This window comes from Desmodus rotundus, chromosome 10, assembly GCF_022682495.2.
Source record: "Desmodus rotundus isolate HL8 chromosome 10, HLdesRot8A.1, whole genome shotgun sequence".
NCBI classification, from domain to species: domain Eukaryota; kingdom Metazoa; phylum Chordata; class Mammalia; order Chiroptera; family Phyllostomidae; genus Desmodus; species Desmodus rotundus.
Genome location: NC_071396.1, coordinates 51148478 through 51169997, shown reverse-complemented (window position 1 = coordinate 51169997; position 21520 = coordinate 51148478). Strand labels below are relative to the sequence as shown.

General features: G+C 39.4%; 3 protein-coding genes across 4 annotated transcripts in view; 1 reads left to right on the top strand and 2 right to left on the bottom strand.

The window, feature by feature from the left end:
• Positions 1 to 1063: 1063 nt before the first annotated feature.
• Positions 1064 to 2439, bottom strand: IGIP (IgA inducing protein). Its single transcript, XM_045184012.3, is given in 2 exon segments — positions 1064 to 1341; positions 1343 to 2439. Coding segments are annotated over 2 exon segments (162 nt in total). The 5' UTR covers positions 1394 to 2439; the 3' UTR covers positions 1064 to 1230.
• A 9460-nt stretch (positions 2440 to 11899) lies between these two features.
• Positions 11900 to 15636, bottom strand: PURA (purine rich element binding protein A). The gene has a single exon (XM_024575025.4). It carries the CDS (start codon positions 15634 to 15636, stop codon positions 14671 to 14673), a length of 966 nt encoding a protein of 321 aa, XP_024430793.3. The 3' UTR covers positions 11900 to 14670.
• A 4187-nt stretch (positions 15637 to 19823) lies between these two features.
• NRG2 (neuregulin 2) overlaps positions 19824 to 21520 on the top strand; it is a 247842-nt gene continuing 246145 nt past the window's right edge. For both annotated transcript variants that reach the window (XM_053913461.1, XM_053913460.1), the window contains exons 1-2: positions 19824 to 20631; positions 21150 to 21280. The gene's annotated coding sequence lies outside the window, so the exon portion shown is untranslated. The remainder of the gene's footprint in view (positions 20632 to 21149; positions 21281 to 21520) is intronic.

The window sequence follows — 21520 nt, the reverse complement described above, 5'->3', positions numbered from 1 at the left end:
TGCAATTACTTGTTTCAAGCCTTCCCATATCCAGCCTGAAGGTAAGTGAAAGCACCAGAAAAGATAAAATGAGGAGGATGCCACAAATAAAACTTTCAACTCCATTCCTAAAGATCAAGCAAATATCATACACCTGAGGCCTCCACTGATTTTTGAGTTAGAGGCCAAAACTGGGCTGGTTCTTCCTGGTCATATGATCTAATCTTCTATGAGAAGGTCCCATTAAAATTATTCGGAAGGATCATTCCTGTGCCACATTTTTTTTTCTGTGCCACGTTTTTATTGGTAACTTTATTCACTGTCTACCACTCCACTCACTAGAAAAGCAGTTTTAAAAGATCTTATTTTCAAGCACAACTTCTATTTTCTGCAGAAGATACTCTTCATCTTCTGTCATATTCACTTAAAAAATAATTTTAAAAGATTTAATCTATTTATTTATTTTTAGAGAGAGGATAAGGGAGGGAGAAAGAGAGAAAGATCAATGTGTGAGAGAAACATCGATCAGTTGCCTCGCACACACCCCCAAGTGGGGACCTGGCCAACAACCCAGGCTCGTGCCCTGGCTGGAATCAAACCGGCAACCTTTCAGTCTGCAGAACAACGCCCAACCCACCGAGTTACACCAGTCAGGGCATCATATACTCTTTTGTAATCCTTCCCGCTACCCCAAACCAACTTCAAATTTAAAACAATGGGAAACAAAAACCTCCCATTGGAAAAGAGGCATAATCTCTGGGGAAAGTTTTTCTCTTCAAATTGTGATAGATTAAATCATGCCATCAGAGAATTTTCAAAACTGACTCAAGAAGCAAGATGAGGAAGCCATTCACATAAAATCTTTAAAAAATAAACAAATTTGTTTGAAAAAATAGTTTTCCAGTGTGACAGAGCACACTTAATGCTTGTAGCCAATTAATTATCGGGCACGTATACCTGCCACTGAGCCCTAAAGATGGTTTCCATCTATCAAATATTAAAAACAAAACAAAACCCAAGAGCAACCAGACCGCCCCCTCCCCACCCCGGAAAGGCACTGAAACAAAAGACTGATCTGTTTATATAGTCACATGAAAAATAAACATCTTTATTTTTTGCCTACTTTATTTCATTTTTTCAAATAAAATTTAAATCTGTACAAAGTATACTGTTACAGTATATATTTTGTAAGAATCAATGCCTAAAAGAATCACAATACTTCAATAAGCAGTACAGCAGACCTTGCTAGTTTCAGCTTTGATATTGAACAAACTCAAGCCAGCTGATGCACAACACATTTGCTTGGTTTCCACATGGTGAGTTCCCAGCACTGAGATGGGAGAACATGACAGCAAGTATGGTTTATATTACAGCCTGACACACTGCGCTTCTTCGTGTGATAGTAACTGCACATATTTAATACAGAATGCTCAAATTTACTTTTTAAATTGCATTTGCTTACTTCTTAGTTGGCAAAATTAAGCATTCTTAATGGGGTCCCCAAACAGTGCAAATTAATGATATTCTACTGTATAATTGGCACATCTCCAATAAGGATTAACTTGTAAACTCAAAGAAGAATATCACAACTTTGTCCTAAATTTTAACTAATATACATCTGGTCCATTTAACCAAAGTCATTTTGGAAAGATATTAAAGAATAATTCTATTTCTGAAAGGATATTGTTTTGACCATTCTTCAAAGAAGATAAATTTTTAAATTGTCATTAAAATGTTTTACTATAAAAATTTTACAAACTTGATTAGAAATTTCAAGATGATTCACAGCAGACAAATACAAACTGTTTATATTCCAACAATACTTACTTTTAGACTTTCAAATAGAGCACAACCATGTCAGCTGTGTTAACTAAAATTCTGAACAATGTACTAAATTTGTAAGTGGTGCTGGGTCTAGCAAGTGTAAATACACAGTATATTTTAATGAAAAGAATTGTCTTCTTTATACTTTATTTGTTTTCCCATAAGGAAACATTAATGTTTACATTCTTTAATAAAGTTAATCTTACATCAGAATATAACTTAATACTGTCAGCAACAGGAACCACACACAGTAAATAAGAAGCACATTTAAAATAAGTCTAAATTCACATAGATTAACATTTGTTGGTTAATAAAATATCGACAGTATTACAATCTTACAATATTTACAGTAAGAAAAATCTAGAGTAATATATACCTTTCACAGCAGGATTCCTCTTTTTTTTTTTTTTTTTAATTTCTTCCAGTTTGGGATTGTGTATACACAAAAAAGCTCAAATAAAGCAACTCTGAAATATAACCTTAAAATAATGGCTACTGGGGGGAATTTCTATCACAACCATTGAAAATAATGGTGACTTTTCACGGAGTCTGTGGCATCTGAGAACCCAGTTAATTAACCAAAGTCTTGCTCAAACCAGCCTCAGTTACCCAGATTTAAAGCTGCAGAACTCCGGCCTTCCCTGACTACTGAAAACCCAACAGATTTTCTCAAAATGCTGTAAGAAAAGAGGGAAAATAGGTTTCAGCTCACACCTTATGGCTAGCACATTCCCCAACTTATGCTAAAAGAGGGCCAATTTCATCCCCAAAGCATTACAAGAGTTTACCCTCCAACTACAGGATACTTTGAGACCGAACTCACCCATTCCTTAACTCTTATGCAATTAGGATAAGACATGAACTTGGCCTATGTAATACACACCAGCATCTTAGAGACTTGGGACTGGGGCAAAAAAACAGACTAGGTTGGCTTGTATTGAGATCAACAGGGAAAATGGGAAGCGATGCACATTTCCAATTAGAATGCAAGAAGACCCACATCCCTAAACTGGAATTTTGCCAGGGCATCAGAGTTAGCACCCCCTCTCTGAGTACCACAAGCAATTAGGATGTGTGCTCTGGGCCTCCTCCAAGAGAGAGCAACTACAATAAGTAACACCATGTGGGACATTAGTTCAGTGATGACTCCCGAGAAAGCAGATACAATTCTTGAAGCTGGGGCTGTCCACAGCACCTGAAGGCACTCATCTGAACTGTGACTGGTCCCAACCCTGCCTACTTTAGAGATCTGATGGGCACAGAGCACTCAGGGATACAGCTGCTGGCTACTTTGGACTCTAGATCTCACAGGTAATCAACAGGTATCAGAGATTGAATTAGCAAACTGTACCATAGCTCCTTAAACAGACACTGTCAGGTTTGAAATCAGGTGAAGTATGAATCTTCACTGTCAGGTCAAAAATCAAAGTGGGAGTCTTCCCACATCAGCCAAGATAATTTTGTCAAAACCTTAGAGGAGTTGGACAGTTTTTCATATTGCAAATGATTAGTTTACTTATTTTAGTCAAGCTGGATTTGGCAAACCAGACTGATCTATTTAGTTAGCTTTGTTTTTTTGATTCTTAATGTATGTGTAAACCCAAAACTGTTGTATTTGGGCTAAATACACTGACAGAGAAAATTCAAACAACAAAAGTTTTCAGGAAACTTCTGTGGCATTTTCTTTTTGGAAGTCAATGCAAGATCTAAAGGTATTTCTACCCAACAAAGTCTGTTTAAGTGTTTCATGTTATTTCATTTTTGGTCCTATACAGAATGCTATGACTTCTATATAGGTCTGAATGCTGCTCCATGTAGATTCCTTCTGTATATCTAAAAATATATACTTTTCAGTAGTTCAATACATGGTTAATCTTCCCACAGAGGAAGATTTTTGTAATCACATGTTGCAAAGTAGAAAAACATCTCCTTTCTAAGAAAGGAAATATACTTTCCTATTGTACACTTTTGAATAAGCCCAAAGGCATGCACCAAAAATCATTATTAAAATTAATACATGCACTAAAATGGTGTAGAGTTACACTTAAAGTGCTGCTTCTCAATTTTTAAATTTGGAGAAGACATCTTGTCAGTTGTTGACTCAAAGATCTCCCCCCACTCCACCCACCCCACTCCATGGCATCGAGAGAGAAAAGTAAGAAGTATGCATAAATCTCTAAATTATTCTTTACATGGGGGAAAGGACAGATACAACAGCTATCCTATTTATAAACTGGATTCCCAGTTTTAAATAAAACCAATATTTACTGGTAAAAATTGTCAAAGCTAACACATCCAAAGAAATGTTACTAGTAAATAATGGTCTACATAGAGAATAATTTACTTTGGTTTTACACACTTGCTCAAAAATAATACTGGTGTCCCATATATCACCAAACTGATGTGTTCTAGCAAAGTTATAAGGCAAATCTTTTTTTTTCCCTAGTGACATTTTGTTTCCCAATAGACAAAACTAAAATCTTTTGGTGAGGAAGGGGTTAAGATAATGGCTAACCCCTTGGCATCCTGAGCATTGTGGTTTATCAAACTCTACCCTGCTAGAAGCTGTCAGGCACCCTGAACCCTGCCTTGAACCAGGAATGGCTCCCATGTCTAGAGATGCCCTGACTCCTTATGAATAGCTCTCAGAACTTTGCTTCTTTTTTCCTTCTGTCTGGATGTTAAAATGTCTAACAAAGCTGGTTGCAATGTCACATTTTGCTAGTAGGGGCCACCATCTAACAATATTTCCAATCTGAAATGTTTTAGGCCAATAGCTAGTTCCTAATTTTATCAATTAATTGCATAAAAATTTTCTCTATAGAGTTTACTTCGAGCAGAGATCCTTAACTTGCTATTTCAGAAGATGTGTGATGCCCCTGAGGTTGTTTGCAAAATTATCCATGTGCATTTTTCTGGGGAGAGGGTCCATCACTTTCATCAGATTATCAAAGGTATTTATGACCCCCAAAAAGGGTTACAGGTACTTAGAGGGATACCCGTAATTCATTTTATACCAGGATTGGGAAATGGGGACAGAAAACTAAAAATGGCCTCAAAAAAGGGGGAGCCAAATTGCTAATCTTTTCCCCTTATTCATATTTGGAAAATAGTGCTTCAAATTAGGAAAAATAATTAAGCTGATTAAACTCTATTAAAAAATAAAGCCACTTTCTAAAAATTTTCTCATTTCCCATATATGATAAATTTAGTCTCCTAGAAAAGGTTTGGAGACTGGATTTTTCTCTTTCCCCAAAGGAAATTCATACATATAAATTGTTGATCATCATCCACATTTAAAGTTCTGACAACACAAAACTTAAGACAACTCTAATGATGTAAGCCTTTCATTTATGGTTTTGAGTAAAGGTATCTGGAGTCAGATACAAATCTGTCAACTCATTTCCCAAAATTGGTCCATATTTAGACAACTACTGGGCACAATTCTACTAGGTAAGCCTAAAATCTGAACACTGGAAACTTAACTTTCTACCCAAATGAAAAACAAAGCAAAAGGTTCCAGCCACAAACATCCACACTATATGTCAGAGGACTTTCTCATTTCAAATACATCGCTGAATTTTCAATGAAATTTACAAACATAAGATCCAGAACAACTAGCAAAACATGCTGAGGAGAGCATGTCAAGAATTAAAATACTACCCCCTGCCCACCCCTCCCAATCCAGAAACACACTCAGGCATTCCAAAAATAAACCAGATCTAAAGAGAGGCCTCTCACTTGCTGGGTTTAAGTATGAAGTGCGCCTAAAAGGCTATGGGAAAGGGAATATAAAATGAAATAATTAAATAACTTACAAAAATAATTTTAGCCAAAACATTTCTGTTCTATTGACAAAACCATCAACTTTTTTTTTTTTTTTGCAATTCTGAACCTGTGTTGCACAATCTCACTAAGACAAAAAATATGTTCACACGTACACTTTTTGTTCTCTTATTCTTTCTAGAGCACATCTTGAGGTTACAAGAATGTCTCTAGTTAAAATAAAGTCTCTTATCCCTTGCCAAGCCCCCCTCAAAAAATGAGTCAACCTTGAATTCCAAAAAGGAATATTCATTTAATATAATTATTTCTATACCAGTAATATCACATAGATCATGAGAAAACTCTATGAGCATTATGGAAAACTACATGAAAGAGGGAGTGCCACTTGCCACCCACTTCACTTCCAGACTTTTAAGCCAACAGCCAGCTAGACTCAAATCTCATTGACTTGAGTGAAAACAAATCACTCCAAAACCAGGCCACCTTAGGCTGGAAGTTGGATCTCAAAGAATATATATACTCATTCATATATATATATATATATATATATATATATACACACACATATACATATACACACACACATACACACATATATATATCTCAAAGAATATATATATTCATTCATATATATATATATATATCCTAAGCTTTCACTTTGTCTATTCAAATAGCTTAATAAAGCTCACATTTACAAAGGATTTTATTGGCAAATAAAGGCCCATATTAAAAATTTCATCAAAACAATTTTTCTACATAGCTAACACTAAAAAATATTTTCTTGGATTTATAAAGCATATTTAATTGCATATAAGCTTGCTTTGGGTGGGATATTGAAAACATAACTAAGAAATCAGAAAGACTAGAAACAAAAGTGAAAGTGACTAGTCTTAACTTCCAAAAAATCAAGTGCAAAGGTAAATAGTGCAAATAAGGAAAACTAGAAAATTTATAGGCAATTTTACAGAGTTTTTCCTGCTTTTGCACTTTTACATATTGACAATTTTATAAACCCTAACAACTATGCAGCATGGAAATGGGCTATCATTTATCTCCATTGGCTAGACTCACGGAAGCCTTTCAGAGACATTTAAATCACTGGTTCTTGACACGGATTTGGGAATTCACTTCTTCTGAAACAATTACTAAGGGTGGGGGCTATTTAAGAAGGCTCTGGACTGACTTTAACTGTATTATAATTTCAAATCTGACACATAATTAATTGTGAAAATTATACTGTTAACTCTACAAAATGTTATAAAAACAATTCTGATGTTAATAAACTTGACAAAAATTACCTTCCGAATACAAAATCAAAACCCCTCATTTAGTTATCTTTAGAGATTTTATCACTAATGTACACAGATTTGGGTAAAATTAAACTTGAAAGTAATCTGTCAAAATCACTAAGTCCATACGAAACTAGAAAACATGAGTTAATCTAAATATACTTGAATTACATCACTTGAAAACAAATATTATAGAAATTCTTTATCTTAAACAACTTAAAATGCTTTGGGAAGATTGGGAATAGAAATCTAAACACAATCAATTCACTCTACAAAGGGCATAAGAACTTCCGAGATGTACTAAATTATATTATTACTATCTTCCACCACTGAACTCTTGGAAATTCTACAATTTTAAAGTAATAGAGGTGAGAATACAAACGAGTTTGGGAGCGGGTTATCTAATTTCAGAAATGTAGTATTCTGAGGGTCTCATAAGGTTCACAATTTTAAATGGTTCTTAGGACTGCAAATATAGAAGAAATAAAGATACCTAATATTGCAATTTAGTATTTTTATCCGGTTTATTGTCCTCTTCTAGGAAATTCATGTGAACCAAAGGCTCAAGATTCTGTAAAAGCAAGGCGTAATAAATATACTGTAGATCTCTGTGGACTGCAAAATCAAATGATTTTGATCTAAGGACCATTTTGAAAAGTAAAGATAAGCTCAGGAGAACAGATATTACATATGATATATATTCCTGATAGTTTAAAAATTATAACTGTGAAAAAGTTTGAAATTTTATCTTCTCTAAAAGTGGTAAGTCCCCAGTACCAATTTGCCATGACCAGAAAAGTTGCCATTCTACAATTACTCTACTTAATTTGTCTAGAAAAGGAAAAATCCGACATCTGAAAACACGTCTGTATAATGCATCATTATCATAACATCTAGCTACAGGCCAACAGCTTTCTCATAACCAACAAGGTACCCATTTTCTCTGGCTTTACTGAAATTTCCTTAACAAAGATCAATTTCACTGCCCTTAGCCAACAACTCTTATTTGAGACTCTACCTTAGTATCTTTTCCTATCTCCAATAAAAATTTCTCCCACTTTACCCCCAAACCTTTCCCTTATATACCTCTCACACTCCCATACTCGAACATATCAAATAGCTCTCCCTTTTCTGCTCTCATTTCCAAACCAGTAAGTCTCAGCCCCCAGTAACTTACCTAAAATACACGTACTTCTTACTCTCTTCAATTTACAAATTTCTTAACGAGCAATATTGCTATCTTTCAAACTACCAACTTCAGACTATGGGCAAACACCAGTCATAAAAACTGCCTGATTACCTCATAATACAAAAAATGTTTCTGGGGTCAGTTAGCTCTGTTAAGGTAGGTGTCAGCAATTTCTTTACTTCCTTCTCAAGGGGGTAAGCTTTAGTGCCACTGGCAGACCTATAGCAAGAAGAATAAAGGAGAGACAAACAGGAAGATGGGTGAAAGAAAATGCCAGATGTATTTGGTAGGGAGGTAGGTCACATGCCACTAACAACTACCTGCACAGGAAACTGTCAACCCACTCCAGGTGAATGGGAGTTTGACCCAATCCCAACATGTGTCTAATAATTCATTAGCTGATGGCCATTACTGTTAGACTAAATCAAAGTGAATACATAAGTCACCTGTCCCATTAGTTTGACTGCCAGTTTACAATAAGGACATCTTAAGTCCTCTTAGGATCTTTCTGCATTAATCCAGTTTAGACCAAAACACATGCTAACAAGAGTATTTCCATGTTTCTCAAGATTCTAGAACATAAAGGTTTGGTCCTTGAACTTGGAGGCCTCTTAAATTATTAAAGTGTATCCTAAATCAAGAAAATTAAACTCTTTAGTTTAAAATTTTCCCATGAAATGCTATAAAAATTTAATAAGCAAATCATTAATAATCATTGAAACAAAGTATATATTCATGAAAATACAAAAATCTTGCAATTCTAAAATGAGTAAAATATTTTTGACCAGTAATTTTATTTTGCATAGAGTATCACCACCATGTTTCTACCTGTCAAACAAGACAATTTTCCACAAAAGCAAAGCATATCGATAAAAAAAAGAAAATAAATACCAAACATAATATGGGGACAAAATAAAAATAAATGAATAGCCATGAAATTCTTTTTAAGAAAAATGTTTTTAACACGTGACTTTTGCTACATTCAAACTTTCCTAAAGATGTAAATTGCCTAAGACTATTCAATATCAAAACTTGATAATCAGTTTAGCAGCTGAAAGATGACAAACTGTTGGCTTGAAACCAATCATCTTTCACTTTTCATCTGGTTGTTCCTGCATCAAGAAATTCTACTTGACTCTTGCTAATTAATGCCAGTTTAGATGATCTTCACTTAGCCCACAATAATTAAATCTATGTTCAAAAAGGGCCTGTCAAATGACTTAGGCCTTGAATTTAGGTTTTGTTTTAGGATCAATAACTTTTCAAATATTAAAGTCAGATGTTCTTAAAAATAAATTATAAATTTTCTATAGTAATTAATGCTGTCAGGTGAAAACAATAACTTTAATAGTAGTGGTCACTTTAGTTTTATAGGGTACTTCATTATGAATGGCCTATATTCAGTTAACTTGCAATGAAAAAAAACAAATATTAGAATGTCTGATTTAAAAATAGGTAAACTTTAACAACTTTGCACAAATAATTTCAGTATATTTATTTACTTAAGCAACTCCAATAATTTTTTTCTATTCATTCTACCCTCATGTGGAAGTATATATATTTCCAAATTATTAAGATATTCAAATTTAGGGATAATCACCAATAAATGTTATACTCAAGTTATCACCAATAGTTTCAAACCTAGGTTTTTAGCTAAGATTCGCTTGTTTTAGCATCCTTTTACTTAGAAAGCAGGATCTCATTCTGGTATTGAAAAGACTCTGAAAAAGGAAAAGTCATTAGATTTGGTATCTTATGTTTTGGGGGTAAAAAATCACGAAAATATGTTCACATGTATAATAAAATGAACTGTGGAGCTATGAAAGCCACCAGAGCAACAATTTCAGAAACCCCCATTCTAAAATCATCTGGAATGTGTGTGTAAGTAATATTTTAAAAATCAGTGGGAATATGAAGAACAGAGGGTGAACCATCGAGGGAGATAAAAATAATCACGCCCATGGGGGGTCCACGATGGTTGGCAGATAACCCCAAATGACATAAAAGTGTGTTCAGAAAGTTTCAACAGTGCCAAATGAAAATGTTAAAGCACAGACACAGTGAATGAGATAACCCCCACAAACATCAATTTCCATAAAAAAACAGGAACAGAAACATTGATGTAAGCATCTTTCTTAATATACCAAATCTTAACTGACTTAAAAATTACGTGAAGTGCTTGGGCCATAGTACCCACTCAGATTCTCATTATCAACAGACTTATCTTTTCCCCTCCCTTCCACCCAAATTCAGTTCAGTTTTCCTGCAGAAAAGTACAGCATTCCTATAGTAATAAGAAATGAAAACAGTGAGTACAACTGATATAGATCCATTGACTTTTATTACAAATGTACTTGATCACTTGGCTTCAAAAAGTTTAAAATCAATACCCTATTTTCTGTATGCCAGTACAAAGCAAACTGTTTTACAAATTAAATACCTAAAAATTTGACAAAAATATTAAAATTTGATGAAAAACAATTATAAAAATCCTTAATCTCTCTTCAAAAAAGGAGGCAGTCTTCCCAGTCCTATTATACAATATTAATAATATTCACCATTTTTAGAATAGGTAGCTAAATTATATTTTTCTGTTAGCATACAAAACTCTTAGACTAATAGATTTTATTTGTATATGCTCCAGTTAAGTTTGTGAATGCCATCTGATTGCAATATAATCAACTATCTTTGAGTCCTAGTTTACACTTGTTTAATAATTTGCATAGTTTAAAAGGGATAGAAGTTATTCTACAACTAATTTCATAGACTATTACAGTGCTATTTTTCAAGGCAATAAGTATTTGCTCCCAAATGAAATTATCTGTCTTCTTTAGGCAGGGGTTAAAATTACTAGCAGCTTTCTCCATTACCTGAAAAATCAAACTGGAATACTTATCCATCTCTAGATATGAAGACCTAAAAAACACACTGATATATTTTCCACTTTGAGTCAAATTTCAACCCCTGCATGGGACAGTTAGAAGGTGAGACTTCCAAGGTTTTTTATTTTCCCTGTTGGTTTTGGTTTCTACTCTCCATGGCTTTTTGAGAAGCTGGAAAAGTCTGTCTTTCCTGACTTGTATTATTGTTTTTTCCATTTGGCAAATATTCATCTACCTCCAATCTTTATCTAGTGGAGGAAAAGCCGACATGGCTTTTCTTATAAACTTCCTTTGTTGTCAAAGGCATGTATAATGATTTCTACAGTTCTGGTTAGTTAACTTTAGCTCCCTCTGTGGCTGGATGACTGCTGCTTCTAACATCAGCATGATAAATAGGAGGCACAAATAAAAAGTAGCTTAAAAAAAGATTTGGTGATTTAAAAGAAAAACAAACAACACCAAACACACACACATATATATGGGCATTTTAAATCTGGTGGCTGATCTCTAGATTAAATTACTTGACAGTGTCTCTCATTTTAAAGAATGTCAATATTGCAATGCATTTCAAGTTTTCTTTTATACTTAGGCAAATAATAGTTTAACCAAGCTCTTGGACCTTAATTGTAAGACAAAGCAGATCATTAAAAATAAGGCATACTTGTCAGGAATTAAGTTTTGTTTGCTTGTTTTTGGCACATTTGATCATACTGTCTTCTATGAATAACACATATGGTCAAATATACCAACCATTTCCTTTTTTGTTTCAGCACAGAGTTTACCAACTAGTAAAATAAAAACAAGGAAAAACTCCAACATAAAACACTGAAATATAGACCTTGGTAAAGTACCGAGCACCTGGGGGAAGGGTGGGGAAAGGATGAAACAGGAGAGGGGAGAAGGTAAGGTTTGGGAGGGTGCTTGGGAGGTAAAGTGAGATGCAAAAAAGAGCATCTTTACAGTCACTTTAGTCTTTTCTATGATCATCTCTTAAGTCTTAAAAGATCTGCATGTGGATTTGTTTTTAAACCCACTGACCATAAATCAGACAATGGTTTCAAAATCTTAGTAAGATTGTGTTTAACTGTTATAGTGTAAAGACAATTGCACAATACGTGTGCTTCTTGATCCGGTAGGATTCCAAGCAGAATCTGAAGTCTATAGGTAAGAAAGGCTTCACTTTAGGTAACCCTGACCCTAAAGAAAACCTCATGAAAGAACTCACATCTCAAAGAAAGGACACTTTGCCTAAGTTTGCTGTGTTTTTGTTGACCTGCACTACTTATTGCTGGCTACTATGAAACACTGATCTAGGAGTACTCCAACAACCTGTAGTACAAGGCATAACTTTAAGAAGCTATAGTAAACAAGAGACAAAATCAAAGCAATTCTCTTTCCTAACTAGTAACAGCACAGAGAATGCAGTCTTTTCCATATCACAGTTAAAGTACAGTGAACAAAACAGCTCAACAAATCTTAAGACAAAAAAAGTGCAGGTTATTAATGTTTACATGCAGTTGATAAGCATTCCAAATGTCACATTATGCACTGTAAAAGCTCAACTTTACTTTACTATATGGAAATAAGAAAAATGCACCTTGGGGAAAGGGGGAAAGCAATTTAATCATTTCCAGTGATTTTGTAAGTAAAGAAACTCCTAACTATTGTACGGTCACCTCATATTTAACATTGTATGAATATTAAAAGCAAACAATTTAATGGGAAAATGCACAGTACAATGGAAATAGCTTGTTATTCAACACATACAGTAGATCTAAAAAAAACAAAGACAACACACTCAACCAGGGAGCTTAAAAATATCAAATCAAATCCAAAGAACCAGCAGAAAAAAAATCCTTCAAAAAGACAACTGTTTCACCTTCCTAGGCCAATGCTTTACAATATGAGAAGCACTGACACCTTCCAGCTCCTACAGGTGATGTCTCCTACATACAGCAGTTAGATCTATATGTCTGGATTTGCCGAGAAACAATTCCATCTCCAGAACTCTCTCTGCAGACAAGATCTTTTTTTTTTTTTTTAACCAAAATACTTTCTACAGAATTCCAAACCAAAATGTACTGTTTAAGGCATCTTTTTTTATAACATTTTCTCTTCACTCAAAGATGATAGTCATGCAGCAGTTTAATGATAAAAATATATTAATATTTTACTATACAGCAGCAAGAAGTTAGTTGTCAATTAAAAGCACACAAACATCTTTAAATGAAAACCTGTAAAAGACTATCGTTACAAACAATTTCAGTTTGGAGGACACCAGCTTGGTAAAGTGCTCTCCTAAGCTTTCCATTTTCATACCCTAACACCTTGAATATATGAATTATAGAACATACTTTTGATAGAAGGCTTTTACACTTGGGGAACACAAATACACTTAGCATATAATGTAGCCAGTAATAACTAGCACCACAGCTACATGGAAATCCTTTACATACACCAACTTAACTTGACTTTCTCTTTTAAAATGAAACTCAGAATCCATGGCTCAGTAGGATAACTGTAATTGTGTTGCTCTGCTTTTAACAGGTCTACATGAGTTAACAGCACTGGCAAAAACCAAAGAATAGCTTCGGACCTCTTACAAGTTTAGGAGACAGTGCTAGTGACCACAAATAGACTCACTACCTGATGTCCAAGTACAGGTTCACTGGAAATTGCTGCACGTTAGTTAAGTTTTTAAAATCCTTCTACACATAATAAAAAAAATATATTATGAACGATAACAAGTACATCTCATATACACAATAATGACAAAACGCCTACTCAGTCAAAGCAAACAGATGCAGAAAAATATTATGGGAGATTTCCTTTTTCTCTCTTTCTTTTTCCTTTTGCTATTTGAATAACTTTGGTTCCAACCGTAAAAATCACAACTTAGCAAATTTCATTTAAATGCCTTTTTTAATAATTTCTTCATGTTCACAGAAGTTTCACTGACCATTTTTATATGTTTAAGGTCCAGATGCAATGCATATTGTATAAAAGAGAGCACTTATTGTTTACCTTGCATGAATTAAACCTACGTACCTTTAACTCTACAAACTTCTGCATAACATTTAGACAAAGCTCAGACACACAGCATGCCTAGCCCTCATATATATACACATCTCTAATCACAGGTATATAGGGTGTCAAATATACTATAATAACCTCCATGTAAGGTTTGAAATTTGGTAACAAAATGAGAAAAACTAAAAATATTATTTTACGTGTTCTAAAATATCTCTTTTTTGTGCTAAAGTCAAATGTTAGCTCAACATGAAAAGGACTTTTATATAATTCAGCAATATTATAATCTTGACCATTTTGCAAACACTTTTAATAATAATAGCTTAAACGTGTACAAAAGTTCTTGGTTAATTAGGGAAATAAACACTCAGTTCTTTATATTTTTTAATCAAGTAGGAAACACAGTTCATATAATGTTATTACTTTTTCTATTTTTTGTTTTTTGTTTTAGCAGCTGCTTACTGTTTTATATGGTGGATAAAGTGGACAACATCCAGCGATGGGTGGCAAGTCAAGAAGAGAAACTGTCAGTTGGTGGAGGTTCTGTGGGTGGTGCTCCCTTGGAGTTAAGGTTTTTTTTTTTTTTACTTTTTTACTTTTTATTTTCTCTCTTTCTTTACAGTATATTTTCTCTGTGTGTGGCTGTGTGTGTATGCATGTGTGTGGGTTTTTTTTTTTCCATTAAGTCTGATCAATCTTCTTCCCCTTCTTCCTCACCCTGCAGTAGCAGGGTGGCAGCGGCGGTCTCCTCCTGCTGCTGCTGCTGCTGCTGGTGGAGTTGCTCGCAAGCAGCTCGCTTTTCCCTCTGCTTCTCTTGAATCTTCTTCATCTCCTCCGAGTATTTGCAGAAGGTGTGTCCGAACTTGGCCCACACCTTGTAGGGCACGGTGATGGAGTTGCGGTAGGTGGGCTTCACCTCGCTCACTCGCATAAACACACCGTACTTGTTGGAGCCCACATCGAAGAAGAAGCGCTTGTTGTCCACAGTCAAGGAGGTGCCCTCGGGCAGCTCAGCCGGCTCCTCCTCCACTCCGTAGTCGTCGATGAGCTTGGCCAGAGCGTCACGGAACTCGATGAGCCCCTGTGCGGGCAGCGCAATGGTCTGGCCCTGCGTGGAGCCCAGGCCGGGCCCCCGATTGACCGTCTGGCGGATGCGCAGGAAGCGGCCGCGCTGGTTCTCCTTGAGATCCATGTAGTACTTGCGGTTCTCGCGCACCAGGAACTCACTCTTGAGCGCCCGGCGCGGCTCGTCCTGCGCCTGGGCCAGGTCGGGCGGCTGGCTGGGGCCCAACTGTGCGTAGTGCTCGATGAAGTCGCCCAGGTAGTCGCGGAACTCCACGGCCACTGACATGGAGAGAGTGAGGCGGCTCTTGTTGCCGCCCGCGCCCACCTCAGCGATCTTCAGGAAGCGGCCCTTGGCGTTCTGCTTTACGTCCAGGTAGAAGCGCTTGTTCTGGATGTCCACCCGCTTGGAGGCCAGCTCCTGCGTCTCATGCTGCAGCCCCCCCGGGGCCCCGCCGCCGCCGCCACTGCCGCCGCCGCCCCCGCCGCCACCACCGCCCCCGCCGGAGCCCGAGCCTGAGCCCGGGTGCCCCAGGGAGCCGCCCGAGCCCAGCGCCGCACCACCCTGCTCGCTGCCGCTGTCTCGGTCCGCCATGATGCTGCGCTCCGCCGCCTCGCCGCCTCGCCGCCGCCTGCCGCTCCGCCCGCCGCCGCCTCAGTCGCCTCAGCCGCCGCTGCTTTCCCTCCCCGGCTCCGCCTGCTGCCGCCGCAACCCCCACAGCCAGTCAGCCACTCTCGCGAGATCTGCGGGAGAGACGAGACAGACGAGACCCGGTAACAGGGCACTGACTCCCCAGTACAGTAGCAGGGCGCCCTACTGTACGCGCCCACCCGCTCGCCCGGCACGTGACCTGCGCCCCCTCCCCACTGCCAGCCCCCCGTCCGCCCGCCCGCCAGGCGGCGCCCACCCGCCGGCCCTCACCCCCCACACCCCTGGCTGGGAGGGGGGGAAGCAGGACGCGCCGCGTCGCAGCTGCCGCCGCCACCACTGTGGCTGTCGCTGTTGGCCAGACCCTGGGCGGCCTTGGCCCGGGGAGTTGGGGGACTAGGGGTGAGAAGAGGGCTGCCATACTAAGCATAGGGAGTGGGCCTGAGCTGTGCTTTCTAGTGACCCCAAAGAGAGATATGGGGACAGGGGCCTGCGCACCACGGCTGAGCCCACTGCACAGAGGGACACCGAGTCACGGCCACCCCCTTCCCTGTCGGCCCCAACAAGACCCAGACCCAAACCCAGAACGGCCCACACGCCGCCAGGCTATGCTGTCTCCTACCGCAGAGCCCTGGCCCCAGAGGCGGGTGAGGAAGAGGAGAGGTGGTGCGGCAGTAACCCTTAGCTGCAGAAGGGGCTGCCGGCGATGAGGTTGGGGCGCCGGCAGCAGTGGCACGGAGCAGCAGACACCTAGCCGGTCCCTCCCCTCGCTCCAGCCGCTCCCCCTCCCAACGCAGCGACTCTGGCCTCAGATGATCCCGCTCCCCCCTCCCCCCAACCGCAGCCCCGCACAGTCGGGCGGGCGCACTCGCCGGCTGGGGGTGGGGGTGGGGGGAGCTGAACAGCGGACGGCAAGCAGCCGCACCAGGGCCGGGGTGCCCGCAATGCCTGTTCCCTTGGGCTCTGCTCTTCCCCCCCTCTCCCCCTCTCCCAGCAACAATCAAAAAGAAACCCACACTCACTCCCAAACCTTCAACCAGCCCCCTTTGGGACTGCCCGCCTGCCTCCCCTTCTTCCTTCCAAGATTTGGGAAGGGGGGCAACCCTGCTCACGGCTGAGCCCAGCCTGGGTTGCCGGCCAGCTCTGCGGATGGACCAGGCCCTGCGGAGCCTTCAGCCCCTAGCCCACTCTTCCTCTTTGGAAGGACTCAGAAAGGAGGAGAAAACCAACAGGGTTTAGGATATTCACGAGCTAAAAATGCCAGGAATTTCCTGGGAAACGCAGTTCCTTACGGGATTCATTAACGCAGGTTCACTCATGCATTTTACCCCTCCCAGAAACTCCTAACTCAAGCAGAGCCCCCACCTCTCAAAAAGTAAAGCATTAAATGATCTCTGGTTTTTAGGCAGATAGCTAGGTTACCGACCATTAGTTAACCAATGAGTCTTTAGACAGTGACACCTGAAGGGGTTGTCTCTGGTCTCAGAAATCATTGATTTTTTTCTTCCTAGATTTGAGGCATAATCTAAGGCCTATTTTCCTTCTCCCAGATATACGGCGAATGCTCCTAACTACCTCACTGCAGTCTGCAGTCCTAACAGCTGTGGGAAAGCTAAGGCCCATCTGCAGGGGACCCCCTGCCAATGCCTCCTCATCACCTTCTTTCTACAGGGGTCTCAGAGGATACAGACCTCAGAGCCCTATACCTGACTTTCTCAAAAGCAGAGAGTGCTGCCTCTATCCTGAGAAGAGTATGCCTATCCCATCTCTTCGTTCCATTCCCATTTCACATCCTCCGCCCCTCAAAGTACGGAGACTTGCCTCCTTCGCTCTTAGCCCCAGCGACAACTGAGTACATGGTTGCCCACGATTCCTGGAAAAGACAGGGATAAAAAGAGGACTAATGATCAAGAACCCCAGACGAGTCCAAGGCATACGCCTTGTCAATACCTGAGCCCTCAAAGCCCCCTAATATTTCACTTCACTTCCTGGGCAAACCTGCCTGCTATGTATTCACAGCTTCCTTATTCTCTTAGCAAGGGTCCATTCTAACCAGCATTAGCTACTTCAGCTTTGGGCTGACGTTTACTACTCCCGTTAAAGAGCAAGAAACAAGGCAAAGCACCCTGGCTATCAAAATGTAAACTGGAGTAGTCCTGTAAGCCAGCTCTATTATAATCCACCTGTCCAGTGGTCATCAAAACAACTCCCTAATGGGGAGGCCCACTAAGAGACAGAAGTCCAGGCATTGGGCACCATAAAGAATGTCCTCTTAATTTGAGGGGCATTCTCTAGTACCCCGTAGTACTCTTTCAGTGTTGATTTTTTCCGCAGTCCCTCCCCTGTCGGGAAGGGGACATAGGAAACAGCGCACTTCACACCACGCAAAAACAAAAAACCAAAACTAAACTAAAAACAAACAAACAAAACGTATAAAAAAGCGGAGGCTCCTTCAGGCTCCCACAGTAGCGATCAGGACCCTGGATAGACCCCGGCCCCAAACAGGGACGCAAAGGCTGAGTGGCGGGGTCTCCACACGGAATCCCGCAGGGCATTACGGTTCCACTTGTAAGCTGAAGCTAAGATTTGATGAAGTCCGATCTAGAAGAGCCGCTGCTCTTCCTCAAGGGTTTATCTTGCCCTGTATCAAGACTTTGCCCCCTCGGGAGTGGGTAAAGCAACAACAAGGCCAATGGGATTGCAAAGGGGGGGCACGCGTCTGCCGGTCTGGCCATTCTTCCATGCTAATAATGATCGCTTCCCCATAATAAACAACAACAAACTACGGCTTTAAACTGCCAGCCTTCTTGGACCACCATTGGAGCCTAAATTTCTTGCCCTCTGCCCCAAACGATCATGTCCAGGGGTTCTGAAGTGGTTTTAGTTTGGGAATGCTCTGATTTTCTGATAAAGTGTCCCCAGGAACTGAGTTCTTAGTCGCCCAGTACAGAAACAACTGATGAAGTTTCTAGACAAAACACAGGTTAAATATCATTTCCTCGCATAAACTGGGAATTTTACGCTCAAATCAAACGACTGAGACCTGGATCTCTCTGCAAAAATACATACTAACTTATTTAATGATATTTATTATATATGTAAAAAATTTCTGCTATTATAATCTAGACTCTTCCCTAGATACTTTTTAAATGTATCTAACAAGCAAACAAGAGTAATGATGTCTTTTCTAAACTAATTCAATGATAAATTGGATATTTAGTACATTTTCCACTACCCAAATAAGAGTTAATTTCAGGATAAGCCTGTAAATCTGCGTTTTTGGTCAGGTTGGGAGGGAGGTGGTGAAAGGTAGCTTTCCTTAGGCTACAGAATAGAGTAGCCTTAAAAAAGGCAGTCAGAGAAGAATGAATATTGACTCAGAGAAAGTCTTAAAACAAAAAGTTTAGAACCTTAAATAGAATTTCAAAGTTAGATTTGCATCCTAACATTGAACATCCATTAGAAAATGTGTGGATTTAAAATGATGTCTAACTATTTGTTAACTACCTAAACAATATACTACCTTGGTAAATGAAAAGCCAGTTTTAGTGTCTGGCTGTTTGAATATATAATTTTAAAACAAATAGTTGTAAAATTAAATTTATAATTTCAATATAATGTAAGAAGGGCAAAGGGAAAACGAAATGTATTAATATGCAGCAAAATATCCATGTTGATAAAAATAAAATATTCCCTTTCTCAATGTTTGCTTACATTTTAAAAAATGATGTCTCTAGATTTCTTGTGCTTTTATTAATACTATGCACATATTTTGAAAAGAATAGATTGCTTTATTTTTAATCCTATTATTTCTATGTCTTTAACAAACTCTTACCAACAAAAAATTGATTGCAAATGAAATAGACATTAGGTAGACAAGAAGGAAAAAAGCCACAATTTTCCTCAGTCTGAGCTACAGGTTCTGAAATAACCTAATTCAGTTTTGGTTTTTAAAGGTAAAAATTAACACACATTTATAAAATAAACTTGGAAAGAGGGAATCTACTTCTGGGTAATAAACCCTTTTCGAATACAGAGTTTCCAATAGAAACAATATGATTAATATTTCATAGAATCACAAATTTCCAAAATAAAAAGAACAAGAATATTAAAACTTGTGTTTAAGTGCTGCTTAGGTTAAATGCCTGTTTTAAACCAATTATCTTCAATACCCAAATCATTAAAACTAACTGGAATGTTTTACTGCAAGTGTTCAAAGTGGAGGAATTATCCACTTCTTGTCATTGCTATCTACCAGAAAAATTAAGGGAAACCCTCAAGTAGATGTTAACGTTTTATGACAACAACAAAGACTAATGGTAATAGTATTTCACCAATCATTTTTAAAAATGTGTATCCCCTTTCTATAGCTCACCTGAACTTTAAAATTATGTCTCTTCAATGCTATTTTAATGTTTAGGTTTAAAGACATGAATTAAACATTTAAAATGTGAAGAGAACAGCCAGGTGATACAATCCTCGCACTTCACAAAATGTTTCCATTTTAAGCATTTCCAGAAGAGTTAAACAAACGTGCCACGTATTCTAAATTCTATAAAATTTTTCAGAAAACCCGACATTTTTTGTAGCCAAAAGGTCCGAACAGAAGCGATGCAAATGTAAATAGCTCCCTCTTTTCCGGCTGATACTTAAATGGTTTTACTAGTACCCAAAGGAATGAAATCAGCAACTCTCCACACATTAGCCAACATTCCAATTATCAAAGCCGCAATTCGCAAACGTCAGTTGGGGAAGGGAACATGGGGTGGGGGGGGTCTTAATAAAAAAATTCCTTTTCTTCTCTCGCAGTCTACCAAAAGATGTCAAACCGAATTCTGCCTATTGTAATACACTGGGACCTCCCTTCCAAGGACACTGGACACAAACATAGACACCGCTGCAAAAAGCTGCCCCAAAGCGCCTACTTAATCCGACAGAAACGTAAGGGGTCCAGATAAGAACAAATTAGAACCCTCAAGAGGCTCCGCAGAGACAGCGAAAAGAAGGTGGCATTTATCTGGGGGTAGACAACAACGAACCAAAGTTGGTTGCCCCAGTTGGACTCTTGGGCCTTTCTCTAACCAAGTTCAGGCTCAAGGCAGATATGTTTGGGGGACGGGGGCGGGCCCTTCCCCTACAGACATCTCAGCCGCTTCTGGCACCCATAGTCGCTCAAAGAAGAGCCCCTCCAGCTTTACAACCGTTCCTTTTCGTCCCGGACTAGGGCAGAGGAGGCTGTTGAGCTGACCTAGCTCTGTGGGGCAGCAAATATGCCTTACCGGGGCCACCCATCCTTGGGCCTGGCTTCATCTGCGATGTCAGCATCAATGTATTATTTTTTATTTTTACAACGCATCCTGGGCGGGTGTATATATTGCGGGGGGGAGGGGAGGTTGAACACAGGAGAGGAGGGGTTGCTAGTGGAGCCTAGAACCCTCCTTCTTCTCCCCTGCTGCCAGGTTTGCTGTGCAGGGAGTGTCGGCCACGTTTGGCGCACTGTCCCAGGCCCCGGGCGAAGGTGGCCAGGGAATATGGGACTTGGGGATTGCTAAGCAAACGGCACCATTGGTGGTCTCCAGCGCCTGCGGAGGTAGGATTGTTTTCTTTCTTTTAAGGGGCGTGTGATTTTGTTCTTTTTTGGAGGTAGGAGGGAGGGAGTTCGTTCGTGCGCTACGGTGTTGGGGGGGGGGGGCGTTGCTGCACTGCCAGGGTCCCCGGAGGGAGGGTGCGGGGATATCTACAATGGTACAGTAATTATTCCTGGGGCGTAAGAGGGCGACTAGAGGACGGGGTGGGCAGCACCTCGAGCTGTGGCAGTGGCAACAGGAAA